Here is a 22,425-nt window from a genome sequence, read left to right on the forward strand (position 1 = left end):
TGGGTGACAGGTAGCTTTTAAACTTTTCAATTCTGTTTTGTGAAAATGTCATCTAGGTGTAATTAGAAGCTGCAGTCATGGAATTGCAGTTGGAGCTGTCACAGTTGCAGTTGTGCTAGCTAGGCCAAGGCATAGGTAACATGGAATAAAATAAAATCCTATCTAATCTGTCAGATTTCATAAACTAGTTTACAGTCACTTTGTTGGCCTGATTTAGGAAAAAAATATATTAGTAAGAGGTGTTTATCCTTACCTAAGGGAACAAATAAATCTGTTAAGTTAATAAGTAGGCTGGCTTTGACCTTTGCCTGTGGAAAGCCCTGTTTTGTTTCTAATTGCTGAAAACAAAAGTTTCTAAGTTTTCTGTTCAGTTACTTATTAGCCTGAATAATGCAAAGTCTAACGTGCTGTCTCCACTAGGGAGAGGCTGTTGATGGTTTTTCCAGGTGATTACAAGAAATGTGTTGTAAACTTAGCTCGTGTTAGAATCTAGTTAATGGCATTTCATCAGCACTCAAATGAACTATGCGTATACAATCTGTCAAGAAATATTACTTACCTGACTAGTAAAGATGATGTTTGAGCCACCAAGATCCCACCTTGACAATAGTTGGGCTCAGAGGGTTGCCATTAGCAAATGAAACTTAAATCTGCAAACTGGAGCAATTGGCCAGGCTGTTCAGTGCTGTTTTGCTGGGGGGGGGGAAGGTGGTTGATGGTGTGAGGAGGAGATAATGAGAGGACTGTCTTGGTTATGCTGTTTTGGTTTATTTTTTTAAAACATTTTTCTATCTACTTTATCTCCCAGAGGCCAGCTCTGTTGGGTCACTGCCAGGAGCAGAGTCTTTTTAACTGTGTGAAGTTTTTTAAGAACAGTGATTCATGTTCTGAGCTTGGAAGGGAGATGTGCTGCTCTTTTCCATGCTAAGCCCTCTTCTCCAGCCTGCTCATGCTGTGCTCACTGCTTTCCACACCACGGCTGAGCTTAGTGCCCTAGACTGTGTGAGGAAGGCACCTGCAAGCCGAGAGGCAGCAAGAACACACAAGTCCCCCCATCTGCTGCACAAGGAGAAATGGGAGCTGTGGCAGGGAGAGCCACCACCAGAAACCCAGGTAATGTCTGTTAAAAATGACAGTCTGCTTTGTGTTGCACTGCACACCTAGGTGAGACAGTCCCTTGGGCAGGATGCTAGCTCACAAACTGCCTGACTCTCTTCAGATAGGAGTCTTTTACATATTTCTTACATTATTGTTAACTTCTGGAGCAGGCGACTCAGTGTGGTTGCAAGTGTGACCACTTTACCTGTTCTGCCATTGTTGGCAAACTCCAGATGCCAACTGTTAAACTGGAGAGGAGTTTGGAAAGTTTGACTACAGTGAACACTGTAGTTGCCAAATATTTTGTCCTGCATCATAAAAAACGGAAGCCCTTTTTTCAGTGAGCTACAGTGATTGGAGTCTTCCTGGGTCATAAATGTGAATTGCCTTGGCTACCCTGTTCCCATAGCAATAAATGTGATCAACACTGGTATCTGCATTAGAAACTGCAGCTCCAGTTACCCCACAAACCTTTTGTAGTTCCCGACTGGTGCGTCAAGCCCTGCACAATCAGTGTTTTCTCAGCAGTGCTGCCAGCCTTTGCTGCAGGAGCTAGGCTGGGGCAATAGAGCACGTGGCCCTGGACAAAGTGGGGCTTGTCCTCTGTGCAGTGCTGGGCTGGGGCTGAGGAGGGCAGTGGAAATACCAAGCAAGGCTCAGGTGCTTGTCCTGACGCCCTGACGCAAGAGTGTGAGGTTATCTGGGATGAACACTGTTTTGCTGATGGATGTTTGTACAGTATGAAAGCATTTAGTGACTTTGTATGCTCTGGAGGGCTTGCCTGCCTGCTGGCATTGGGGTGCAGGACATCAGATGGCCCTGGTGGCCAGCATTTTCCTGCTGCAAGGCAAGCATGCAACCAAGCATGGAGGCAGCCAGATTGCCCAGAAAGTGCAAGGAGAGTGCGTTGTTGGGAGCAGCCACTGTGGTGTGGCAGGGCCTGAGCACTGACATGAGATGCAGCCAGAGCAATATTTTTACAGGTTTACTCCTTCAGCACTGCCACTCTGCTCTTGATGCCTGCACTGGCTTTTTGTCCAGTCCAGCCTGCCTGCATTTGCCAGTGCTGCAGCAGTGAGGCTTTCCTTGGGTTACTACACTGTGAAGGGGAGAGAATTAACCCTCATTGCCAGCAGTGAGAGGAGATAGGATAAAAAATGATAACCCCACTCTCACCTTGAAAAATAAAGCTGTGTTGGTAGCTGGAGGTTGTGTGAGCGTGTGCAGGCATTTGTTGGTCAGGCTTTTCCCAGAGATTAGCTGGACAAGGAGTTTCCTGGTTAAGCAGTGTTTATTTCCTACTGCCCATAGAAGGAGTCTGGGCATTAGCTAAATTTAGCTGGACTTGTCCATTAATTCTCTCCCCAGCCTGCCAAAAAACTGTAAAGTTGGTCTGGATAGTGGGAGGCTTATAATCTTGGTGACAGGTCAGCTTTACCTCAAATGAGGACTGTTTTGGATTGTGTTTTCAGTTTGGTTTTGTGGTTTGTTGATTTTTGGAAGGCAGCTGTGCTGTGGTGTGATTCGTTGTGAAGGTGAGGAAAGAGGGTGCAGCAGTTAAAGCATTGCTGGAGATGGCCAGGGCTTGCCAGGACCTTGTCCATAGCTGATGCAGATGCACTCACTAACCCCAGGGGTGGGGGCAGCCCTGTGCCTACCAGAGGGGGCCTGTATGTATATACAAACCCTCCTGTTTTCAACTTCTGGCAATGTGTTTTAAAGCAAAGATGACACTATTTCTTAGAAACTGTTTATTTTTACAGCAAAAGAACAGCCAGTAGCTCATTCAGAGGTGCGAGTAGAGAAATAATGTCACCACAGATCACCCCATCAGGCCCTCACCCAGTGTACGTGGGGCATGTGCCCACTCCCCACACCAACCCCAAAGACAGCCATGCATCATCATCAAGCAATGCTGGAGGCAGCTCTCAGCCACCTTGCACTGGGGACAGGCAGCCAATGCCAGCTGTGATCTGTGGCCTGGCTGTGCCCACTTGGCCCTTGCTGGGTGCCAGCAGGCAGCTGCTAACAGCAGCTGGGCAGCATGAGAGGTAAGTGAGGCTGAAATTTGTAATTCTCTCACACTGCTGTCCAGGGCAAACACAGGCGTACACTGGGCACCTCTTCTGCTGCCCTGGGAACCCCAGTCCAGGGCACAGGGATACCAGGAGAAAGCAGACAGCTGCCTTATGAATTCACCCCATTTATTGAATGCAAACAGAAGGCAACCTGTGACACAGACGAGTTATAGTCTGACTTTGGCTGCTGATTTTCCTGTGTGATTGACAGGACAAAGGAGGGGAAAAAATAAAATCTGTATATTTAAAAACCGCACCCAAACAGTGAAAAAGGAGACAAGAAAAAATTTTGAACAATTAGTGACATCTCATGTGAACAGATGGAGGACTAATAATGGCTGGGAACTTCAAAGCCATGCCTAGCAGTCCTTATTGCAAACAAGATTTGGCAGGGCAGGGGGTGGGCGGGGATGATGCTTTTTTCCAAGGAAAAGCAGCAGAGAAGGAACCATCCACACTGGGTTTGTGAGCAGCCCAGCTTACTTTGGGAAGACAGTGACCACCTCGTAACCCTCCGGAGGAATCACCCGCTCCCGTGCGTGCTTCTCGCAGTAGATTTGGTCTTCCACGAAGAAGTGTCCTTTCTGCTTGAGGTTGGTGCCACAGTCGCTGCACACGTAGCACTCGGGGTGACGCTGCTTGTCCCGGATCTTCACAAACACCCCTCTGGGGAAGAAACCACCACTCCTCAGTGCCAGGTACTGCCTCCCTCCTCCTGAGCCACCTCCCACCCAGGCCCTCACCAGCACTGAAGGTGGACAATTTACCTCTGGTCAGACAGATATGAACAGCACTGACCTGCCCGAGTTTCACAGGGACAGTCCTTCTACCAGTGGTGACAAGACTGCTGTAATGGCATCTGCAGCTGATGGCTGGAGACAGTGCAACAGCTTTCAAATGCCCAGGATCAAATGGCAGTCATCGACCATCTCTGGGGAGGGGAGCAAATTCCAGGTCCAAACTATCGGAATTGCAGCACAAATCCAGAAATGACTGCCCATCACCAACTGAAGGGGATGAAGGCTGCACAACCAGCCACTACTGCCCTTTTTCTACCAACTGACACACCAGGTATGTGTGGGAGAAGCACAGAGACTACCGAAGACTGCTGCACTGAAGGGATCCAACCAAATGTGGGCCAGCTCTTACTGGAAAACTTCACAGCTTAACCCAGTAGATGATGAGGAAAACTACATAGCAACTTCTTAACTACCACCAGCAGCAACACAATGCTTTGCCAGGAGTAGCATTTTGTTCCAGCAGCCACCTATACTTTCCATAATTTTCTTAGTTTCTAGTTTTATTTATAGCTTTGTGCTTTCTCTGCAGATCTACTTAGCTGGTAGAATACTTGCAGGATTTGTCTCTGAGTCGTATTTTACAGGGTAGGGTTTGCCTCAAGAATGACTGCTGGACCTTGGTGCTCTGAGATGCCAGGACCATGCAGTTACCTGATAGTTTATGGTGGGCAGCATGGGACCAATCAGAATTCTTGCATGCTGATGTAGGTGGACTACCAGCACTTGACTGCTGAAATAAACTGTTGAGCTAAGGTGGTTGTAGAGTTTGTGACTAAGAAACTGAACAGAGTTGGGTCCCTCATGCTGCCACATTTATGGTACAGCAGCTATGCATTGAACTCATGCCCGTTCTGTGCCACAAGTCGGACATAACCACAGCAAGACAACAAAAATTTATGTCTGCATAGACAGAGCAGAGATGTGTGGGCCTACAGCAAAGCTGGGATCAGAAAGCAGCTCTCCTGCTCCACATTGCCTGTGACCACCAAGGCAAGTCACCACCCTACGTCTGGAAATGTGAAGATATGAAAAGCATTAAAAATACAGACCCTGAGTGGAAAGGTTATTTTTTTTCTGGGTGCTGTAAACAGATCTCAGGTAGGAAGCAAAAAAACCCCACAACCTGCAACAACTGTCTTAAGGTTTGTGTCTCATAGGGACTTGCTTCATCTCCATTGATACGGCTCTGTAGAGAGAAATCCAATGCCTGCTTCACTGTGGGGAACTGCAATGTTAGTGCTATCAAAACTGGTGAGAATAAATGTGCCTTGAGCCAGCTCCTGGATGCCCTGGATGTAGATAGGTGAAGTGTTCTGGGTGCAGTGCCTCAGCCCCACACAGGCATGGGCTGCTTGGCCCATGATATGCAACCCCAGGGACAGCCTTACTTACACAATGCCAGATCCACACTTCTCACACATGGGCAGCTTCTGGGCATTCCCAATAGATGAGGCCACCTTTGTTGTAGGGGCTTTGACGCTCCTAAATCCAGATGGTTTGGTAGGGTCTCCTGGGGGTGGAAGGAGAGTGCTTCAGAGCATGTGAGATGCGTGGCTCTAGGCTCTTCCTCCCAAGCAGATGCTCTGCTAGGGAGGGATGTTCTTTAACCCCAGCTCATGAGGCAGGGATTCATGCATGGGGGGGGGGTGGGGAGGAGAGGGGAGGGATTTTGGGGTATGTGAAGGAGGGAGAGAAGGGACACAGCTGAACCTGGCCCTAGGCTGGAAATCTGAGTGCTTGAGACTGGGCAGTCAGGTGAGCTACTGTCCCTTCTCACCTTAAAAGTCCACACTTCAGCTGATGTGTTGCATGCACAGATGCGCAAAGCAAAGCCTCAGCCCTGGTCCCAGCCTTGGCAGCACTGGTCTGCCTGCTATGTCCTGATCACACAGTCAGGGTGAAGCCGATTGCCAGATCAGAGAGAGGAGGTGAGTGTCCTGGTAGACTAGGAAAGACCATCAAAGGCCTCTTCCAGTCTGCTGGCTGGTGTGAGTTGGGACAGGCTGCCCCAAGACTCCTGGAAAAGTTGGTTAACAAACCCCATGTGTAGCAGGGCCCCAAGGACACTGGGGCTGCCTTCGCACTCTCCTGCTGTATAGTATGCTTCAGGGATGGTATTTCCCTGCTGCAACCTTTTTTATGGGACAGGGATGTCTTGCAGGTCCTTCACAGGAGATATCTGCTGACCTGGAGGCCTACAGTGGCAGCAGATGCTGATACAGGATACAAGGCAAACCTCTTAATATCTGCAGTGAAAAAGAAGCCTCTTACAAAATTACACCATTGCTATGACTAGTCTTATCTATAGGACTTTTGCAAGAGGCTCAACACCAGGCAACAAGGGAAAGAGCTGCAGAGACTCCCACCATGTTTCACCAGAAACAACAGGCTGATGGGCCACCTCAGTCTGGGAGGGATGCTGATAAAACCCTTCTGACTACTGTCAAGCCAAGACCACACTGCACTAGTTTTTCAGTTTTAAGGCAAAGACAAACTGGTGAGCTGCAAGGTCAGACACACATTGCAGTCCAGGGCAGCACCACTGACAGAAAAGCTCAGGGGAAAAGCTGGGGAACTGCCCACTGCATGTCTCTGTCACCCAGCTGAGCACAAAGAGCAGCCCAAGTGCCACTGGTCACCTGTGGGGCAGATGATGCACTGCTTTGCCTCCAGGGCATCCTTAAGCTTAGAGGTTTGCATCCAGCTCTGTGTAGAGCTGTGGGTCCAGAAATGCAAAATCCCTAATAGAGTCTACAGCCCATGCACCCTCCAAAGACAGCAGGAAGTACCTGGCCTCCAACAGCTATTGCAAGTGACCCTTGCTGGGAAGGAAGCTGCAGCAGTCACATTTTTCAGGCTCTTCTTTATCACCTCTGCTCATTCCCTTTGCCTCAAGTAGCATTTTGCTCACATCAACAACATAGCACGTTTTTAAATCTCTAAAGGAATCAGCTAAACAATTATCCCCAGGAACTGTAACCTGTTCTGCCCTGCAAAACACCCTGCACCTAAGAGCACAGGGTCAGGTCTGGGCACAGACCTACCACACTGCTTCCACACACCAGCACCCGCACACAGGCCCATGCCCAGGGCCAGGCGCTCACCTGCAGTCAATCAGCAGAGCTGAGACAGCCAGCCATGCCCCCAGGGGACTTGTCCCAGCTGAGGAGATGGGTCCCTGCTGCTACTCACAAGCCATTGCCTCAAGACAGGATTGGAGAAGCAGCCAACAAACTTATCATCACTGCGGACACGCTCTGAGGCGGCAGCAGCGCTGGGAGCTCGGCTGCAGCAGCCTGGGGCACTGTCTCCTCAGGAACAGACATTCCTTTGGGAGTGTGTAACCTCCCGGCCCTGCTCTGCACGGGTGATTATCAGCTCACAGTGGAGTAATGCCAAAGCCTATCCTGGCCTGTGATCAGGCAGGCAAACCTTGTGCCAGAGAATCCCCATAATGCTGCAAATCTTCAAAGAAAGATAAAATGGGCTTTTGCTTCTTATCTTCTTCAGCTCTACTAAGCACAGGGGAGGACCTTGGATGCGTGAGAAGTCCCGGCTACTCCAGTCCCTTCCATGCAGGAGCTGAACCCTGAAGGGCAAGTTGCAAACACTCAATATTTAAAAGATGCTTCCAGGTTGGTATTTTAACAGCATACTAAAGACTCCAAGATCCCTTTTTCTTTCTTCCTATTGTTTCCTTATTTCCTTCATTTTGCTCTTTCCTTACAAATCCCTCAGACATACCAGCACTTGGCCAATCTGTTTCCCTTTGTGGCAAATATCTCAGCACCAGGCTTTTGTTGGATGAAACTGAACATTCCACTGCCAAGCTAATAACACAAAAGACAAAATTTCAACTGGCCTAAGGAAAAAAAAAAAAGTCATTCTTCAAATTCTTTTCCTATGTATTTGTTTATTTTATTTTATTCAAAGGGAGAAGAGAGTATGGTTTGGCACCCACCTAAGTGAATCAGCTTTTTATCTTAAAGCCTATAGTCCTGAACTGCACAAGTCCAGATGGCAGACCAAGAATGTCAAGCAGAACAAAGTTTCAGAGATTAAAAGCTATGAACTGCTCACTGTAACCCGGCTTCTACATTTTTACTTACAGCTGCAGAAATGGATCCTTTTGCTTGTGTAGTGGGATGGAGATCAGAAGCTTTAGGACTCACTGAAGAGCCCCATTTTATGGTATTATTCAAAGCCTTGAATCTAAGATGGTCTTTAATCAGTAAATATTATCTTAAAAGGCAAAACTTTAGAAACCAAATAAGTTTTTGCAGCTTCTAAAATTCCTTCTTGATAACTAAATGTTGTAGGGCGTTATTTCTTTAGCACTCCATAAGTAAGCAATGATAAGGGCTCCTAGACACTGAAACTAATCAAGGAGAGGAAATTTAAGAGTAAAGTTAGTGAAATGGTCTGTTCCTGTGGAAACCATCTACACACACAATCACCAGCTAAGGAAGGGAAACAAAGTTCTAGATGTTTCTCTTACACACTGTCCAAGGAATGGCAAAAGGGAAGAGCACAGTCAGATTAGGTGTGCAGTGAGTGCTTACCTTTCTCTTCTGACTCCAAAATCTCTTGCAACACAAGGAAGGAAGCAGATTGTCTGGGTGGCTCATTTGACTCTTGATTCTCCTGGAGCATCTTGTAAACCTCAGATTCTCTGTCTATTGCGATGCTGCCTGGGGGCTGGTTATGCTGATCTAAACTGAGGAAGGAACAGAGAACACACTTGTTAGACAGCTGAAAACTATAGCCAGTCCCGTTAGCAAAATTTTCACAATGCATCATATAACTGAAGAATGAACGTGCAAAACAAACCGACAAGAGGATGCCATAAAACACAGATGTGCTGGATGTGCTTGCACAAGACAGATGCAGCCTGGGTGGGATTGGCACGCTGGGCTATCCATGTACACCACACTGTCACCAGGTTCTCTCTCACTGCCCCTGGCCAGTTCCCCAGTGTTGTTCCTGCTTTAACATTAACACGTACTCCAGAAACTAGAACTTTTTGACCAATTACTGCTCTGTTAATAGGAAAACAAAGTACTCATGTGCTGGGATGAGAACCCCACATGGTAGCTGTGCCATCTGTGCATATTCCTTGCATGCATTAACTGCCTTCAACTGCTGCCTTAACTGCTGTGAAACTCAAGTAAAGTTTATTCCATTAAAAATAAATCTTTGCAAGTACACTATGAATTGTTCCTAAAGGCAACTTTGATAAAGTAGGATCTAACTAAAAGATCCTCTGATTGTCAATAATTTACAGCTTTTAAGTAAGGTTAATGAGCAGGTCAAGAGCAGAGGTGATGTCTGCCTGCTGACAATAAGCCATCCTTTCAGCTGCCCTCTGAGATGCTGCTGCTGCCACTCGCATCACAAGGGACTTGCACCCTGAGGGGTGGGGGCCTAGAGCCCGAGGTGCTTGAGGGGAAGTTTTCACAGTGCAAGGTGGCTGAAAAGGTGGAAAAAGAAAAAAAAAAAGGCTGGTGGCATTACCTAGGATATTCTCCACATCCAGTGGGTAGAGGCTAAACTACAGGCTTAAAACTGGAGGAGAATATTCAGAATATCCCCTGCAAAAAGTTTTCCAACGGACAGACACCGAAGTACCAGAGAAGACTGCTGTGAATGAGCAACCTGATCTAGTTGAAGATGTCCCTGTTCACTGCAGGGGGGTTGGACTTCATGGCTTTTAAAGGTCCCTCCCAACCCAAACCATTAAATGAGTCTACAGTTCTATAATTTAAAAAAGAATCTGGAAAAATCCACTGGGGATTATTTAAATCAATGGTTTAAACTGACCGAATGATGGGCTAGGGGATGGACTAAAGGACACAGGAGGTTCCTGCATGCCTTTTATCGTGTGGCTGGAATAAAACATCTCTGGAAAAAGAGACAAGTCTCTGACAGCTCAATTACATAATGCAGCCTTATAAATGTGTATAGTCTATTAGGTTTCACCATCCTTGCACCCTGTGATTGCCTGAAAAGTACACAAGCATCTGGAAGCTCAGACTAAATTGCAGAAGGAAGTCCTTCTTGAGGAGACAACTGCACACTTTCTGTACCAATGTGCAATTGGGAGTTTCTATAAACTCTTCAAGCACAAGAGGTAAAATCATAGTGTGTGTTATAAAATGTTGCTTTAATAAAAAGAATTTCATAAGATGTTTCCATCTTTATTACTTTCCAGTGGAGCAGGAAGCACATTAGACTTGCAAGCATCTGAACCCTTGAAGCCTAAATCTCATTTACTGAAGTCTCTAAAATAGATTAATGATATGCCTTTTATTGCACAGAAAATGTCCTAGGTTATCCTAAATGAATCCATGTTCCACATTATATTCATCACATGGAAACTCATATACTCCTACCACTCTCCACCCACAAAAACATTAGGCAAGAAGCCTGTCGTTGCAGCTTGCATACTAAGAATGTTTCACTAGCATGCAGTCAAAAAGCGAAGGCTAAATCATCTTAAAGAGCACTAGAGTCAAACAAAGCCATCACATTTCAACCATGCATTGTGACAGTGTGCAAAACATTCAGATTAGCTCTCCCAGGTATGCACTCTAGATATACTTGCATATACAAGACTTCTGAAAGACTAAAAAAGCAAACACCTCAAGTCCTAGAATTTTTTTCCAGCCAAGTGAATTACCTCAACTTGTCAGGGCAGAAAGCACTGTTGCTTAAAGAAAAAAACCAAAACCCAACCCCCCCAAAAAAAACCTCACCAAAAAGCACAAGCAGCTATTGAATGGGCAAGGCCACAGGCACAGGAATTGTGCCTGCAGGAAAATAATGAGTCTCTGCATATCTGCTGATTTACGGAGCCTCCTGTTAAGCAGGTACTTTACCTGCAGCAATCACCAGCAAGTGGTGTCCTTTTCCATGCACAGGATCTCCCCAGTGCAGAAACTTTGTAGGGGACAACTCCAACAAACTTTAGTGGATTTGAGTCTCACAAAACCATTTCTGGATTTCATCGCTGCTACCATGGGCAGCTTGCAACACTGACTGAATGACACTGGCTCATTGAGGTTTGAAAATTGGCAAGATGGTAGTAAAAACCATAAAGACACAGCCTTGCACAGTGTCTTCAGAAAAGCACAGCTTATTCTTTACTAACATCGTACTATTTTATGCTAGCACGTTTTGTAAAGTTCACAAGGATCTCAAGGCTGGGCTACAAGAAGGCCCAGTACTTGGGGCACTTGCTTTTGCAATGAAACAATTGCTGATGCCTGGGGCTTCTCTGTGAGCATTATCAGCCATCTGGACCAGCTCAGCCTGCCAGCAGAGTGTGACCTCTCCTGGTACACACATTATCAACTGCGAGCCAGAGCAGTGACTTACAGCAAGTAACTGGACTGAGTAACAAGGCAGGGGTAAACCCACAGCCTACCATTATCTCTTTGCTGGTGCACAGCAAAGCTTGGCTGTGTGGGTCCATGGATGAAGACACCAACTTTCCTGCTTTGAAGCACATGATGCTCAGCCCAGGAGGAGACTACGAACAGTGGAGAAGCTAGAAGATCTGGCTGTGCCCTTTTCCTCTGTCCCGTGGAGGCCATGGGACTGACTGTCTCGCTGAACCGCAGGTCACAGATGCAAGCTGCTTGGTCACACACTTTGCTGAAGGTTCACATCTTTCGAAACACTTCAGCCTCGATTGGAACCCTCCTGCTTTCTGTTTCACCCTTCTCGATACTGAAGTCCTCCCTGTAAAACCCTGCACTGCTTGGCTCCCAACTGCCACAAAGCAAGCACCAAAGAGCACCGAGGCCCCATGATGCCAAGGCTCTCCACAGATCCTGCAGACCTCAAAGCATGTCAAGCATTCTCTGCTCCTACAGGCAAAGATGCTGCCCCAAGAACAGCAACCTGTGCAGACAACTGGGTAAGGGTGGAAACACAGACTGGGTCCTCCATGTGCCTGCCCAGGATGCTCCAAACTCATGATTGTTATCAGCTAAAGACAGAAACCCACGGGGACCTGCTTTGGCCTGAAATGAAACCTGCCCAGCACACACCCACGGCCCAGCCCACAGCCAGCGAAACAAAAGCACAAGAACACACATGGCAGCACTTTCCAGTCACAAACCACAACAGTTGTTTCAGTGCAGGAGAAATGCCAGCACTCCACAGCAGCCACCAAAATCCATCTGCTGCAGATGGCTCCTCAAGAAACACCAGCAGCTGCTGTCAAGGCCCTGCTGTGCACATGGGCCAGGGCGATGGACACACCAACAGGCTGAAATGATGCTTTGGTGCTTCCCGTGGCACTGGACACACACACAGTGCAGAGAAAGCTCCCGTGAAGTCATGCACCGATGTTGGTAAGGTGAAATGTAAATGCTGCTTCCTTGTGACTCATGCCGTGAGCCAGAGTCAGGGAGGAGGCACCCGTGGACACCAAGACGTGGATGAACGGATGTGCCGAGCCGGCCGCAGAGGCAGCGGGCAGGTTACCTGGGAAAATCGGGGCTAACGGAAGAGATCTGTCCCTGCAGGGAATCCATGATGTTGCTCTGTGAATAGAGCTGCAGGGGAGAATTGAACTGCACGTGCAGCACTTTGAGTCCTGGCACCTCCACTTCCACGGGGCTGTTGGGGCAGGCCTGGGCCACGTGCTTCAGCTGCTGGGGCCCCGCTCGAAGCTGCCCGGGGCCGGACGGGCTGTGCCCGCGCTGCTGCGCCCGGGCGCCTGGCGCTGGCGGGGAGGGGGGGACGGAGGCGCGGGGAGCCTGCGCTGCGCCCGGCGGCGAGGGGCGGCTACAGGCCCACGGTCACACGGGGGTTTGGGGGTTCATTTGCGTTTTACGTTGTGGAATTGAGGGAGAAATTCCGAGGAGGAAGAGAGGGAAGAAGGAAGAAATTAATGAAGGGCTAAACCGAATGCTCCAAGCAATAAAAGCAGTTGCAGAATGCTGTCTGATCCTTGTGCGGAGGGGACACAGCACTGAACATTACAGGCTTCTGGCTGATGCTGTGGCTTTGGTCTCGCACTCTAGGTGTGTCCACACAAAAAATAAACTGCAGACACTCCACTGATTAGCAAATGCGGGGGTTGTAAAAGCAACAAAGACATGGCAACAGGAGTTTTCCTATGAACTAGCTACCTGAGTTCACACTCATGGTCCCACTGTCCCGTCAAGGAATGCCACCTCCACTGCTGCCCTTCCCAGAGTTAGCCTGGGCACTCTACTGAGGGGCAATCTCACCTCTGATTCCAAAATAGATGAGCTTAGCTGTTGAGCTTCTCCTTGCCCTCCCCACCTGCTTTGTGACACCAAATCCAGTAGAGATATTTGCTGGTGGTTCTGTCTGTATCATAGCCCTGCATTTACATCACACAATCTTTAAGGATGGACTATGGACCAGATCCCAGTGTCATGTCACCATGTGCAGTGCAGGATCAGGCTGCTGCTAAGTGCCAAGTAAACCAGAGCAATGTTGGCCACACATAAGTAACTCAGCAAAAAAACCCAGACTGGCAGGAATTTGAAGGCAGCTGGGAGGTCGAGTGAAGGGAGAACCTACACATCCTGTGCTTGTGCACTGGGGAGATCACAGTGGGCTTTTAATGGCAGGGTGAGGCCCCTGGCTGTCCCTGAAAACCAGCAGCATTTATTTTGCTTTTGGTGACTGTGTAAACAAATGTGTATTAGCATCAAAATTGTCCCCCACAGTCCCCCCAGCATTCCTTTGCAACTTGCTGTTTCAGCAAGGGAAAGATTAAAGAGATGTCATGTACTCCACATGCAGCAGAGCTGGCAATGGACCTTCCTGCTAGGAGGAGCACATTAAGCCACAGCACTAGAAGAAACCTCTTTGCTGATTTCTGAAAGGAAAAGGGATCACCTACGTGTTTCCAGCCAAATATACCTGGCTTCCAGGGAGTGCTCTCACCTGGAGGGGACTCCAGACTAGCCATGAGGCGGTACTGGACTTCCAAATGGTCCCATCAGTTTAATGCAAAGTCAGATTTCCCTTTGTCCTTGCCCTGCCTTTGCTCAGCCCCTGAATGAGGCTGCTGAGATCTACCAGAAGCAAATAAGGAACAAACATCTGTCACCTCATCTGCCAGCTGCAGCACTGTAACTCTGCCTAGAAGGGCCCATGTGAAACCAGGGCTCTGCTTTCAGTCAGACTTGTGTTAAACCATAGTCTCAAGTCTTTGTGTCCTGCAAAAGCAGATGCTGAAGTTACTTTTGTCTCCCCATTCACAAATAAGGAATTTAGCTGAGTATTATCTAAAGCATTGGTCTTGCAGCTTCTGCTGTAGAAGTGGTCAGCGTTTTCCAGTTTGGTACTGCTATACAGAGACCTAGAGCAGCTAAGCAACTTCACCAACATAGCCAGAAAGATTTCAGAAAGCTCCTAGTCTATTGCTTCTAATGAAAAAAAAATGAACTTTGGGCTTCTGCAATAAAGCAATGTCTTTGGTGCAGTAAGATAAAACCACAAGAATCAACAGGCCCTTAAAAGGTTGGGACCCTTTCCAATCCTATATATAAAATCCCTCATACACGTATCAATGTTTCAGCTACTTTCTAAAACTCCTGTGAAAAACAAGGTTCAAAAATTAAAAATGGAAAGATGAAAACTTAGAGCCTGTCTCTGAATCCCAAGCCAGCCAGGAACGGGGACACATGTGCTTCCTACACTAGCTGGTACCCATCCTTCCTGGCATTGCCCGCAAAGCCAGCACAAAACACTAAGTGTACACAGTGCTCATAACAAGCTGTCAAGCACCTGTTCAGGCCAGCGGGCTGGAATGTCATGCTGAACGCACGTGGGAACTGCGTCGGTCTCTGCTAAACAAAGAAACACAACAGCATTAATTTCATTTCTGCATCTCATGAAATGTTGCCCGCTCCTGAGCCCTGCCCCTGGGAACCACATCCATGCTCATGCCTCTGCTCCTTCTCTTGTCCTGAAAAAAAAGCTTTTTGGGGTTAATGAATTGGTACCCTTGCAGAAAACTCATGTCTCCTGGAGCCTAGACAGGGAAGGAAAGGTGATGAAGATACTTACAGCTTGGTAGGCTCGGGGGCCCCAGGTGATGTCTTTGTCTCCACTGCACTGTTGAAGGTTTGGATGTTCTCTGAGGAGTACAGGCCTGCTGGGCTGTTGTACTGAGCAGTGATCACTCTGGGGGCAGAAGCTGTGGCAGCAGTGAAGGGCACCGCGCTCCGGTTGTGTGCACTTCCTATGTGCCTTATTTCCTGCATGCAAAGGAGCAAAGGCAAAAATCAGAGGTGCTCAGGCATGCGGGTGGGATGTGACAGGGCAGCCTGGAGTGAGCAGCCACTGCAGTGGTGGTCTTTGCATGTGCTGTCAGCTGAGGAGCACATGACCACCAAAGAAGACAAGCATCCTTTATATATCAAGGCCCCCAGCCCCGTCCTGGATGACTTCAGGCTGACCTTCAGGACATTTCAGAGTTGATGCGCTGGGAACATAATTGCTCAGAAACACTGCCAGAGCTGTTAACTCAAGCTGACACACACCTGATTTTTTGCATTCCTCACAATCCCTGAAAGTAGAGCTGATTTCTATGGAAAAGTGTAGATGAGGGCCAGAAAGAGCAGCACTCTCCAATGACATCTGAAAGTCTGGCTCTAGGCAACCCAAAAGGAAGAGATTTATCATTACTAAAAGTGCTCTGGAACATGTCTGCTCCTTCAGCTAAGACTGAGGTTCACAGCTGCCTTTGATTAATAACGTTGGACTTCCTGGACAAGAAATTCACACAATATAGGTGGGAAGATGACGGCTGTTACTACAAAAAATTGCCCACAGACAGTGACAGCTAAATGCCAGAGACCTCTTTAGGGCCAGAAGTATGAGATATCACCCAGATGTTCTGGGTTTGAGGCAAACTGGAGACTTCCAGAGGTACTAGTAGATACTTGGAAACACTGGTTGCAATTTAATAAGAAAGGGGCCAAATCTAAGTTCAGTAAGACATGAGGTAAGAAAGACTCCTCTGAATCACAGCACTAAAACAATGAGGAAATTTCTAAGCTTCATCACCAGCTCAGCAGGCTGGGAATTCACAGCCTTGGGCAGAGATAACATCCCGGGCTTACTTCCTCCCCAGAGGAAACAACTGACCAAAGCAGGGAGAAAGCACAACAGGGCCTCACTAAAGCAGCTAGAAGAAAGGAGACATTCACATAACATTCACAGAGACAGCTGAAATATCCAGGACTAAAAGATGGTAACCAAAATGTGTATTTTGGAATGTTTCAACCAGCTGTAGAGATTGAGAATGGCTCTATTACAGGACTAGCACCCAGTGGCACAGGATGAAACAGCCCTTCTTGACATGCTGGGCCCATGCTTCCCAGCTCTAATTAACACAACCAAATCCCACTCCCACTCCATACAGGCACTGGCTTCAGCAACGAAGGGAGCCTTCAGTGCCCTTTGAACACCTCATGGCATTTGTTTGATAGAGCTATAGTTACAGGATAAACACTTACTAGAAAGAAGAATGACTAAATTCCCCCACAGGTTTTTCTTTAAATTGCTTTTATGTCCCCCAGTTTCCTTAGGCAGCTAGCTAGCATTCCCAGACTGACAGATGGGAGTCATCTCACTTCAGGGCACTCAAATGCTATTTATGGCGTAAAGCACAGCACTGGATCCCTCAGAGAAGAGCTGCATGCATCCAAACACATGAGCTACAAGTCATTTGAAATCAGTGGGGTAGCTCAAGATGTTCAGGTGTGGGGCTGTTCTCCCACGGCTTTCTGGCCGATGTGTGTGGACATAAGCCATGAAGCTTTCCCATACACCAAAGGAAGAAAGACCCTGGAGTAATTAGCTAATCTCCCTTTGTTGCAATCTCATTCAAAGCATATAATGTGTCTCATAAAAATAGTCTTTCCCATGGCAGAAACTGTGGATTTTAGCAAAAAAAAATATATTACTTCAGCCTGTATATCATACCATGGGGAAAAGTATCTGTGATCTTATATCAGCCTTAAATACGTGTTAGCCCACCATTAGGAGGCCACAAGTAGGAGGGTTCCAGACACGCACATAAATAATTGGTTCAATGAAGACAGAGGGAGAAGTTTTAGTCTAAAGGGGTTATACTCTTGGGTCAAATGGGCTTAAAGTTGAAACCACGTCACAACTTGTATTGCGGAAATGTTTAAGTTTTAACCAAGAATTAGTGCAAGGGAAGTAATTTAGAGTTGTTGTTTTTTTTAATTCTGGTTTCCTAAGGAAGTAAAGTGTCTCAGTTACATACTCCACATACATGTGGGCACATTCCCACCCCCACCAAGGATTTTGGAATCTGTCAGCCAAGCCCAAATCACTTTGACAGTGATGGAGGACTCCAGGATGTTGAAGTTCCTACAAATGTTGAGAAAATAGCCAGATGGAGGAGAGACTGAAATCACATTAGTGCCTTCACCCCAATAACTGCAACATGCACCCAGGCACGGAGTCCACATAGGAGATTTTTTACCTAGCTTTGGCCACCAGGTAGGGTTTCTGCTATATAGTAACACCCTAGACCATAAATGAAGCTTTCAAAAGTGTCAGAAGACCTGTAATCTGTTTTATCATGTGGATAAAGTCCACTGACTATATGGGAGTTTGTAATAGGTTAAACAGAGATATAGGTGCAGAAGGTGGTGTCTTTAGATTAGAAAAGTCCCATCTGGAGTACAGTGTAGAAAGTGTGTAACCCAAGAGTCTACAGACAAGTATTACAAGCAAAGTAACAACATTATAAAGGGCATTTGGATAATCCAGATCCTCCAGCACTTCCCATCACACTCTGCTACACTTTCTGCTTGAGCTATGGAAGGAATTTGCTAAGAACAAGGGCTTTCATGATCTCAAGATCAAAAGATAATGTGTTCTTACTGTCAAATATATTTACACTGGGATTTTCCAGAAGTGCCAATCCAGACCCTGTGCTGTGCAGCAGTTTTGTTAAAGCCTTAGCTCCTGGAATCATGCGTTTATATGAGAGTCTCTGACTTAATACTGGAGGGGGGGGTGTGAAATCAGAAATGTGAGCCAGGATGCCACTTCTGAACTCGGACAGGTCTCTTCTTGCTTTGTTTTCAAAATGAAGTAATTCCTCCAAAAGCCCCTCCCTACCTGAAACTACCTCCTCTATATGAAAAGCTCAAAGTGGCTTTTGAGCACAATCCCCTGTGCTTCCCAAGTCCTTCAACCACTAGTGCAACACACTCCCCCTGACAATCATAAAGAAAAAAATTAAGTCCCAAGGACAAACAAGGTTTGCAGGCCCCAGCTTCAGGTCAAATTTGTCAGCCTCTTGCCAGATGTTTTCTGGGTGCCAGTTGTTAGTGGCAGCAGCGCTCTCTGAGGCAGCCGGGAACACTGCTGTGCGCTGCAGGCCCTGCAATGCAGCCCTTCCAGATGGGTGCACCAAGGGGCTTCCCTCATCCCCCCTTCCTGGCAGGGCGTCACCAGTCACAGTGCCAGGCTGCCGGGAAAGGGAAAATGTCCCTGCGCCAGGGCAGGAAGCAGATCAGCATTTCCTACCGCACCGGCTGCAGGCTGCGTCATGGAGAATTATCTGGGAAAACAATGGCCCCTTCCTCCCTTTCGTCCCGCTCACGCCAGGCCATGCTTGGTGATGCTGAAGGCCAGCCTGTGAAACCCCCACAGCTGCACCAGCTGTCACCTCTGTGCCTCGGGCTGGCCAGCAGCTGGTGGCGTGGGTGGCTGCTGCCTCCTTGCCATGCACCAGAGATGGATGGGCTGCCACCATGGGAAATGCTCGTCCCAGAATCAGGACTTGGGACTCCAGGGCAATTCCCAGCTGTCAGCAAGGCAGACAGATGGACAGACAGCTCAGAACAAGCCACCTCTATCAGCTGAGTTGGGGCACATCCCAGGCACCAGGGTCACAAAGCCACTTGGATGCCTCCATGGCCCCATGTGCCCTTGGGGAAGTTAGGGATGGTCTGGGGTGAGGGTGGACTCTTGGGTCACATCTGCCACACAGTGACATGGCCAAGTCATCCTGGCTGCACTGACCTCACAACCACCAGAAACAGGAAAAAGCTGGAAGCTTTTTGTACTTGCTAAGTAAACTAAGCTGAGGGGTCAGGCACTCCTTTCCCCAAAGCGGGGCTTTCCTCTCCCCACAGCACTGCCTGGAGGCAGTGGCAGGGCTGGGGGCTCAGAGGTGCTGGCTACCACCCCCCTGCCCCTGCACCCGCAGCACCCTTGCTCCCCTGCCTGACTCCTGACCCTGCCAATGCCACCTCCTTGCAGCCCCCAGAGGAAAAGCAGATCACATACAGAGCAGCAGGGTGCTTAAAGCCACTGAAAACTAGTTTCAGGTGTGGAGTCATGTTTTAGAGACTGGCCAGCATAGTTATTTACTGAAGTTCCAACTCCTGGAGTCAAAGGATTCACTCTGATCTTATGTTACAAATAAACAAATAGAGCACCCGGGCTCTGCAGTTGCAGGGAGAAGTGAAAGCCCCCACAGCCCTGCAGTCCCCTAAAGCAGCCAAGTGAGCCAGAAAAACCCACTACCCCATCAGATCCCAGAAACATGGGATATTTTTGAGTCCTGAGTCAGAGCGCAGCAGCCCAGAGCAGGCAATCCTGGAGCACACACCTCAAGAACCACACCAAGAGGAAACAAGATTAAACATTTCTCAGTATGTTTACTCAGCTCTAAGAAAACAGGCCCCTGACCAATTCTCAGCATATGAGAGGAGGGGAAGGAGATTGGAGACCAGCAACCAGACCTCTCGAGTCCCATCTTTGCCCTTGGGAAGCTGCCCAGGGAGCTCAGGCAATGCCCGTGCCCAGCCAGCGCGTGGAGGGGGAGGCTGCTTACATCAAACATGCAGCAGCAGCTCAGAAGAGGACATTTTCATGGCCAACTCTACCCTATGCTATGTTTCATCAGCTGCAATCACAAGTATTTAGAAGTGCCTTTACTTTCACCTCTTTCTGTTATTGTTTGAGGTTTTTCAGCTATGGAAAGATCTTTTGCAATGCTTTGAAATCTGATTAGAAATTAGGAAGGGTTTGGGGGCTAAAACCACAGGGCTTGCTTCCCACATCCCCTCCCTCCATGTCCCTGACACATTCCACAATCATGCGGTAACACCTTTAACCAAAAACAGCAGGTTGTGATATGCCAGTGCAGTTCCCTCATCTGAAATGAGATGCTGTTACTTTATATACCTATTGCTCCATGCATTGCCCACACATGCATGGCCTTATCAAAGGCCAAGCCAGCCACACACCCAGTTTCTATAGCCTCTGCCTTCTCTGTATCCAAGGAGATAAAACATACAAGACAGAAACAATGACATCACTCTGCAAGGACAAAGAGGACAGGGGAGGCACTCTCCAGAAGTTTGGAAAGACAGAAGTGGCTGTCTGTCTGTCATCCCAGAAATACTGTGATTCACCTCTGGAGCTCCTCCAGCTGCATGTCTAGAGATTACTTCTCATTTAAAAGAAACAAAACACTCTCAGGTTTGAAAGCCCCTATCTTCCATGGCACAAATAGCTGATCTATCAATCTCAAACCAAGAGTTTGCACTCACCTTCTTAAGGAGTGACATTAATACTGGTGCCTCACTGCAAATGGAGCATGTGGCCTTCAGGACAAGCTTTTATGGAGACAGTCCTGGTGTTGACTGCCCTCAAAACTCATTCCTCTCTCAAATCATTCCTCACATGAGCTCTCTCTGCTCAGAGACCTAAGCCCCATTGACCATTGTCCCACAAATATATGGGGAAAAAAAAAAAGAAAAACCTTCTCCCACAGAACCCAGGTCTGACAAGACACAGAACAGTCATGTCATATGCATTAAAATTACCTTAGTCACAAAGTAACTTGTTCTCTCTTCCTGGGCTCACTTTTTTCAAGAAATGTTTAGCAGAAGGGAGAGGCAGACATGTTATTTTAGTCTTTCCCACTGTGGTGAGGAAATGCTGTTGATGGAAAAATTACAGTGAGCGATAGCCCTCGGGAGCTGGGTGAGAAGTGCAAGTGAAATAATTGAGTAAATATATAAGAAGACTCTCTCATTTCCTTCCCTTAAAGTTGCCATGGTTACACCCAAAACAAAGCTGGTTCAGCCACTGAGCCATCACGATCTACAAGCTGCTGCACCTTTTAATGAAATGTGATTTTGTCATCACTCTTGCCTCAGTTTAAATTAACTTAGAGGGATAAAGATAATGGTAATGAAATAATAATAAGGCTGTAGCTGTTTCATGAACAAAGGTCAGCTCAGACAATGAAGTCAGCCTTGGGATTCAGGACTTCAGGGAATGCATGGGAGGCTGTGGAACGCCTTGAGACCTTACATTCCAAGTAAGGGAAAATACTTCCACAGGACGACACAGCATTTCACCAAGTATCAGCCTCTAAAAAGACTACAGAAGTAAACAAATAGTCTACTTAAAATAGGGTAAAAAAAATGTGTAAGCAGTGATCTTAAAATATGTATCTAGTCATACAGTTCTTGAAACAAACAAAACTAATTTATTTCACAAGATATTTTGCAAAGATCTAATTATTTAACTGCATTAATAAAATGGGAAGAGGAAAAGAAGATGGACAAGCATTGTGAGAAATTTCAGCTAAAATACTGAAGGTAGGAGAGTCAACATCAACTTTATTCTAAGAAAGGTAGAAACTTATTTTAATAACTGCAGCCTGAAGCAAGTCTATTCACATATATGATTTTGTATATCTCCATTCAAAGAAATGTGAGCAAAATCACTGAGCAACATTGTCAGAGGACCCCAGATCAGGACTTAAACGAACCTTTTGGACTCAGCAGGTCCTGTTTTCTTTGGTAAGTGAATTAATGATACTGTTGCCAAGGAAAGCAGATCTTGTTTTCACTGGCAAGAAAATTTAAAAACCTGAAACAGCTCAGTGCTGCCTTTGAAGATTCAGCTCTACTCACAACTTCTACTAGTCCTGCTGGAAAAATAAGATCTGTGTCTTTGTGGTAAAACTCCTAGCAGTTTGCCATGCTCATGTGTATATATATATGCACAGCCTTCTCTGCACTCTGCTGCTGATGATTTGCAGCAGGCCTTGCTGAAGTCCTTGGTGATGCTGCAAAGACACAACCCCGGAGTGACTTGGCTGACACTTGCCACAGCTCTGGCAGGAGTAGGTGTGCTCTGCTGACTTCATTCTCTAAGCAGACAGTTCTGACCACAAACCTTACTTGCTGCAGTGAGCTACTGAAAAAGGAAATGGGTGTGTATTTAAAAAAACAAACCAAAACCACCACCACCAAAAAAACCCAACCTTAAAAATTGATGGTGCTCATGACACTTTTCTTTGGCACAGCAGACTAGGATGCTCAGGCATTGTTAAGCAGTATGAGTAAATGGGAGCTTGTGGTCTGGAGACATGATACATC

The 22,425-nt window shown here is 47.1% G+C and overlaps 1 protein-coding gene across 2 annotated transcripts in view; it reads right to left on the reverse strand.

Moving 5' to 3' along the window:
* Positions 1-2,834: 2,834 nt before the first annotated feature.
* The window catches only part of PDLIM1 (PDZ and LIM domain 1), a 45,441-nt gene continuing 25,850 nt past the window's right edge, over positions 2,835-22,425 (reverse strand). For both annotated transcript variants that reach the window (XM_051619005.1, XM_051619003.1), the window contains exons 4-7: positions 15,038-15,228; positions 8,539-8,693; positions 5,369-5,486; positions 2,835-3,842 (exon numbers count right to left, since the gene is read on the reverse strand). In XM_051619005.1, the coding sequence (XP_051474965.1) occupies positions 3,656-3,842; positions 5,369-5,486; positions 8,539-8,693; positions 15,038-15,228 (651 nt within the window). In that variant the 3' untranslated portion in view covers positions 2,835-3,655. The remainder of the gene's footprint in view (positions 3,843-5,368; positions 5,487-8,538; positions 8,694-15,037; positions 15,229-22,425) is intronic.

This window comes from Apus apus, chromosome 4 (assembly GCF_020740795.1).
Source record: "Apus apus isolate bApuApu2 chromosome 4, bApuApu2.pri.cur, whole genome shotgun sequence".
Taxonomy (NCBI): domain Eukaryota; kingdom Metazoa; phylum Chordata; class Aves; order Apodiformes; family Apodidae; genus Apus; species Apus apus.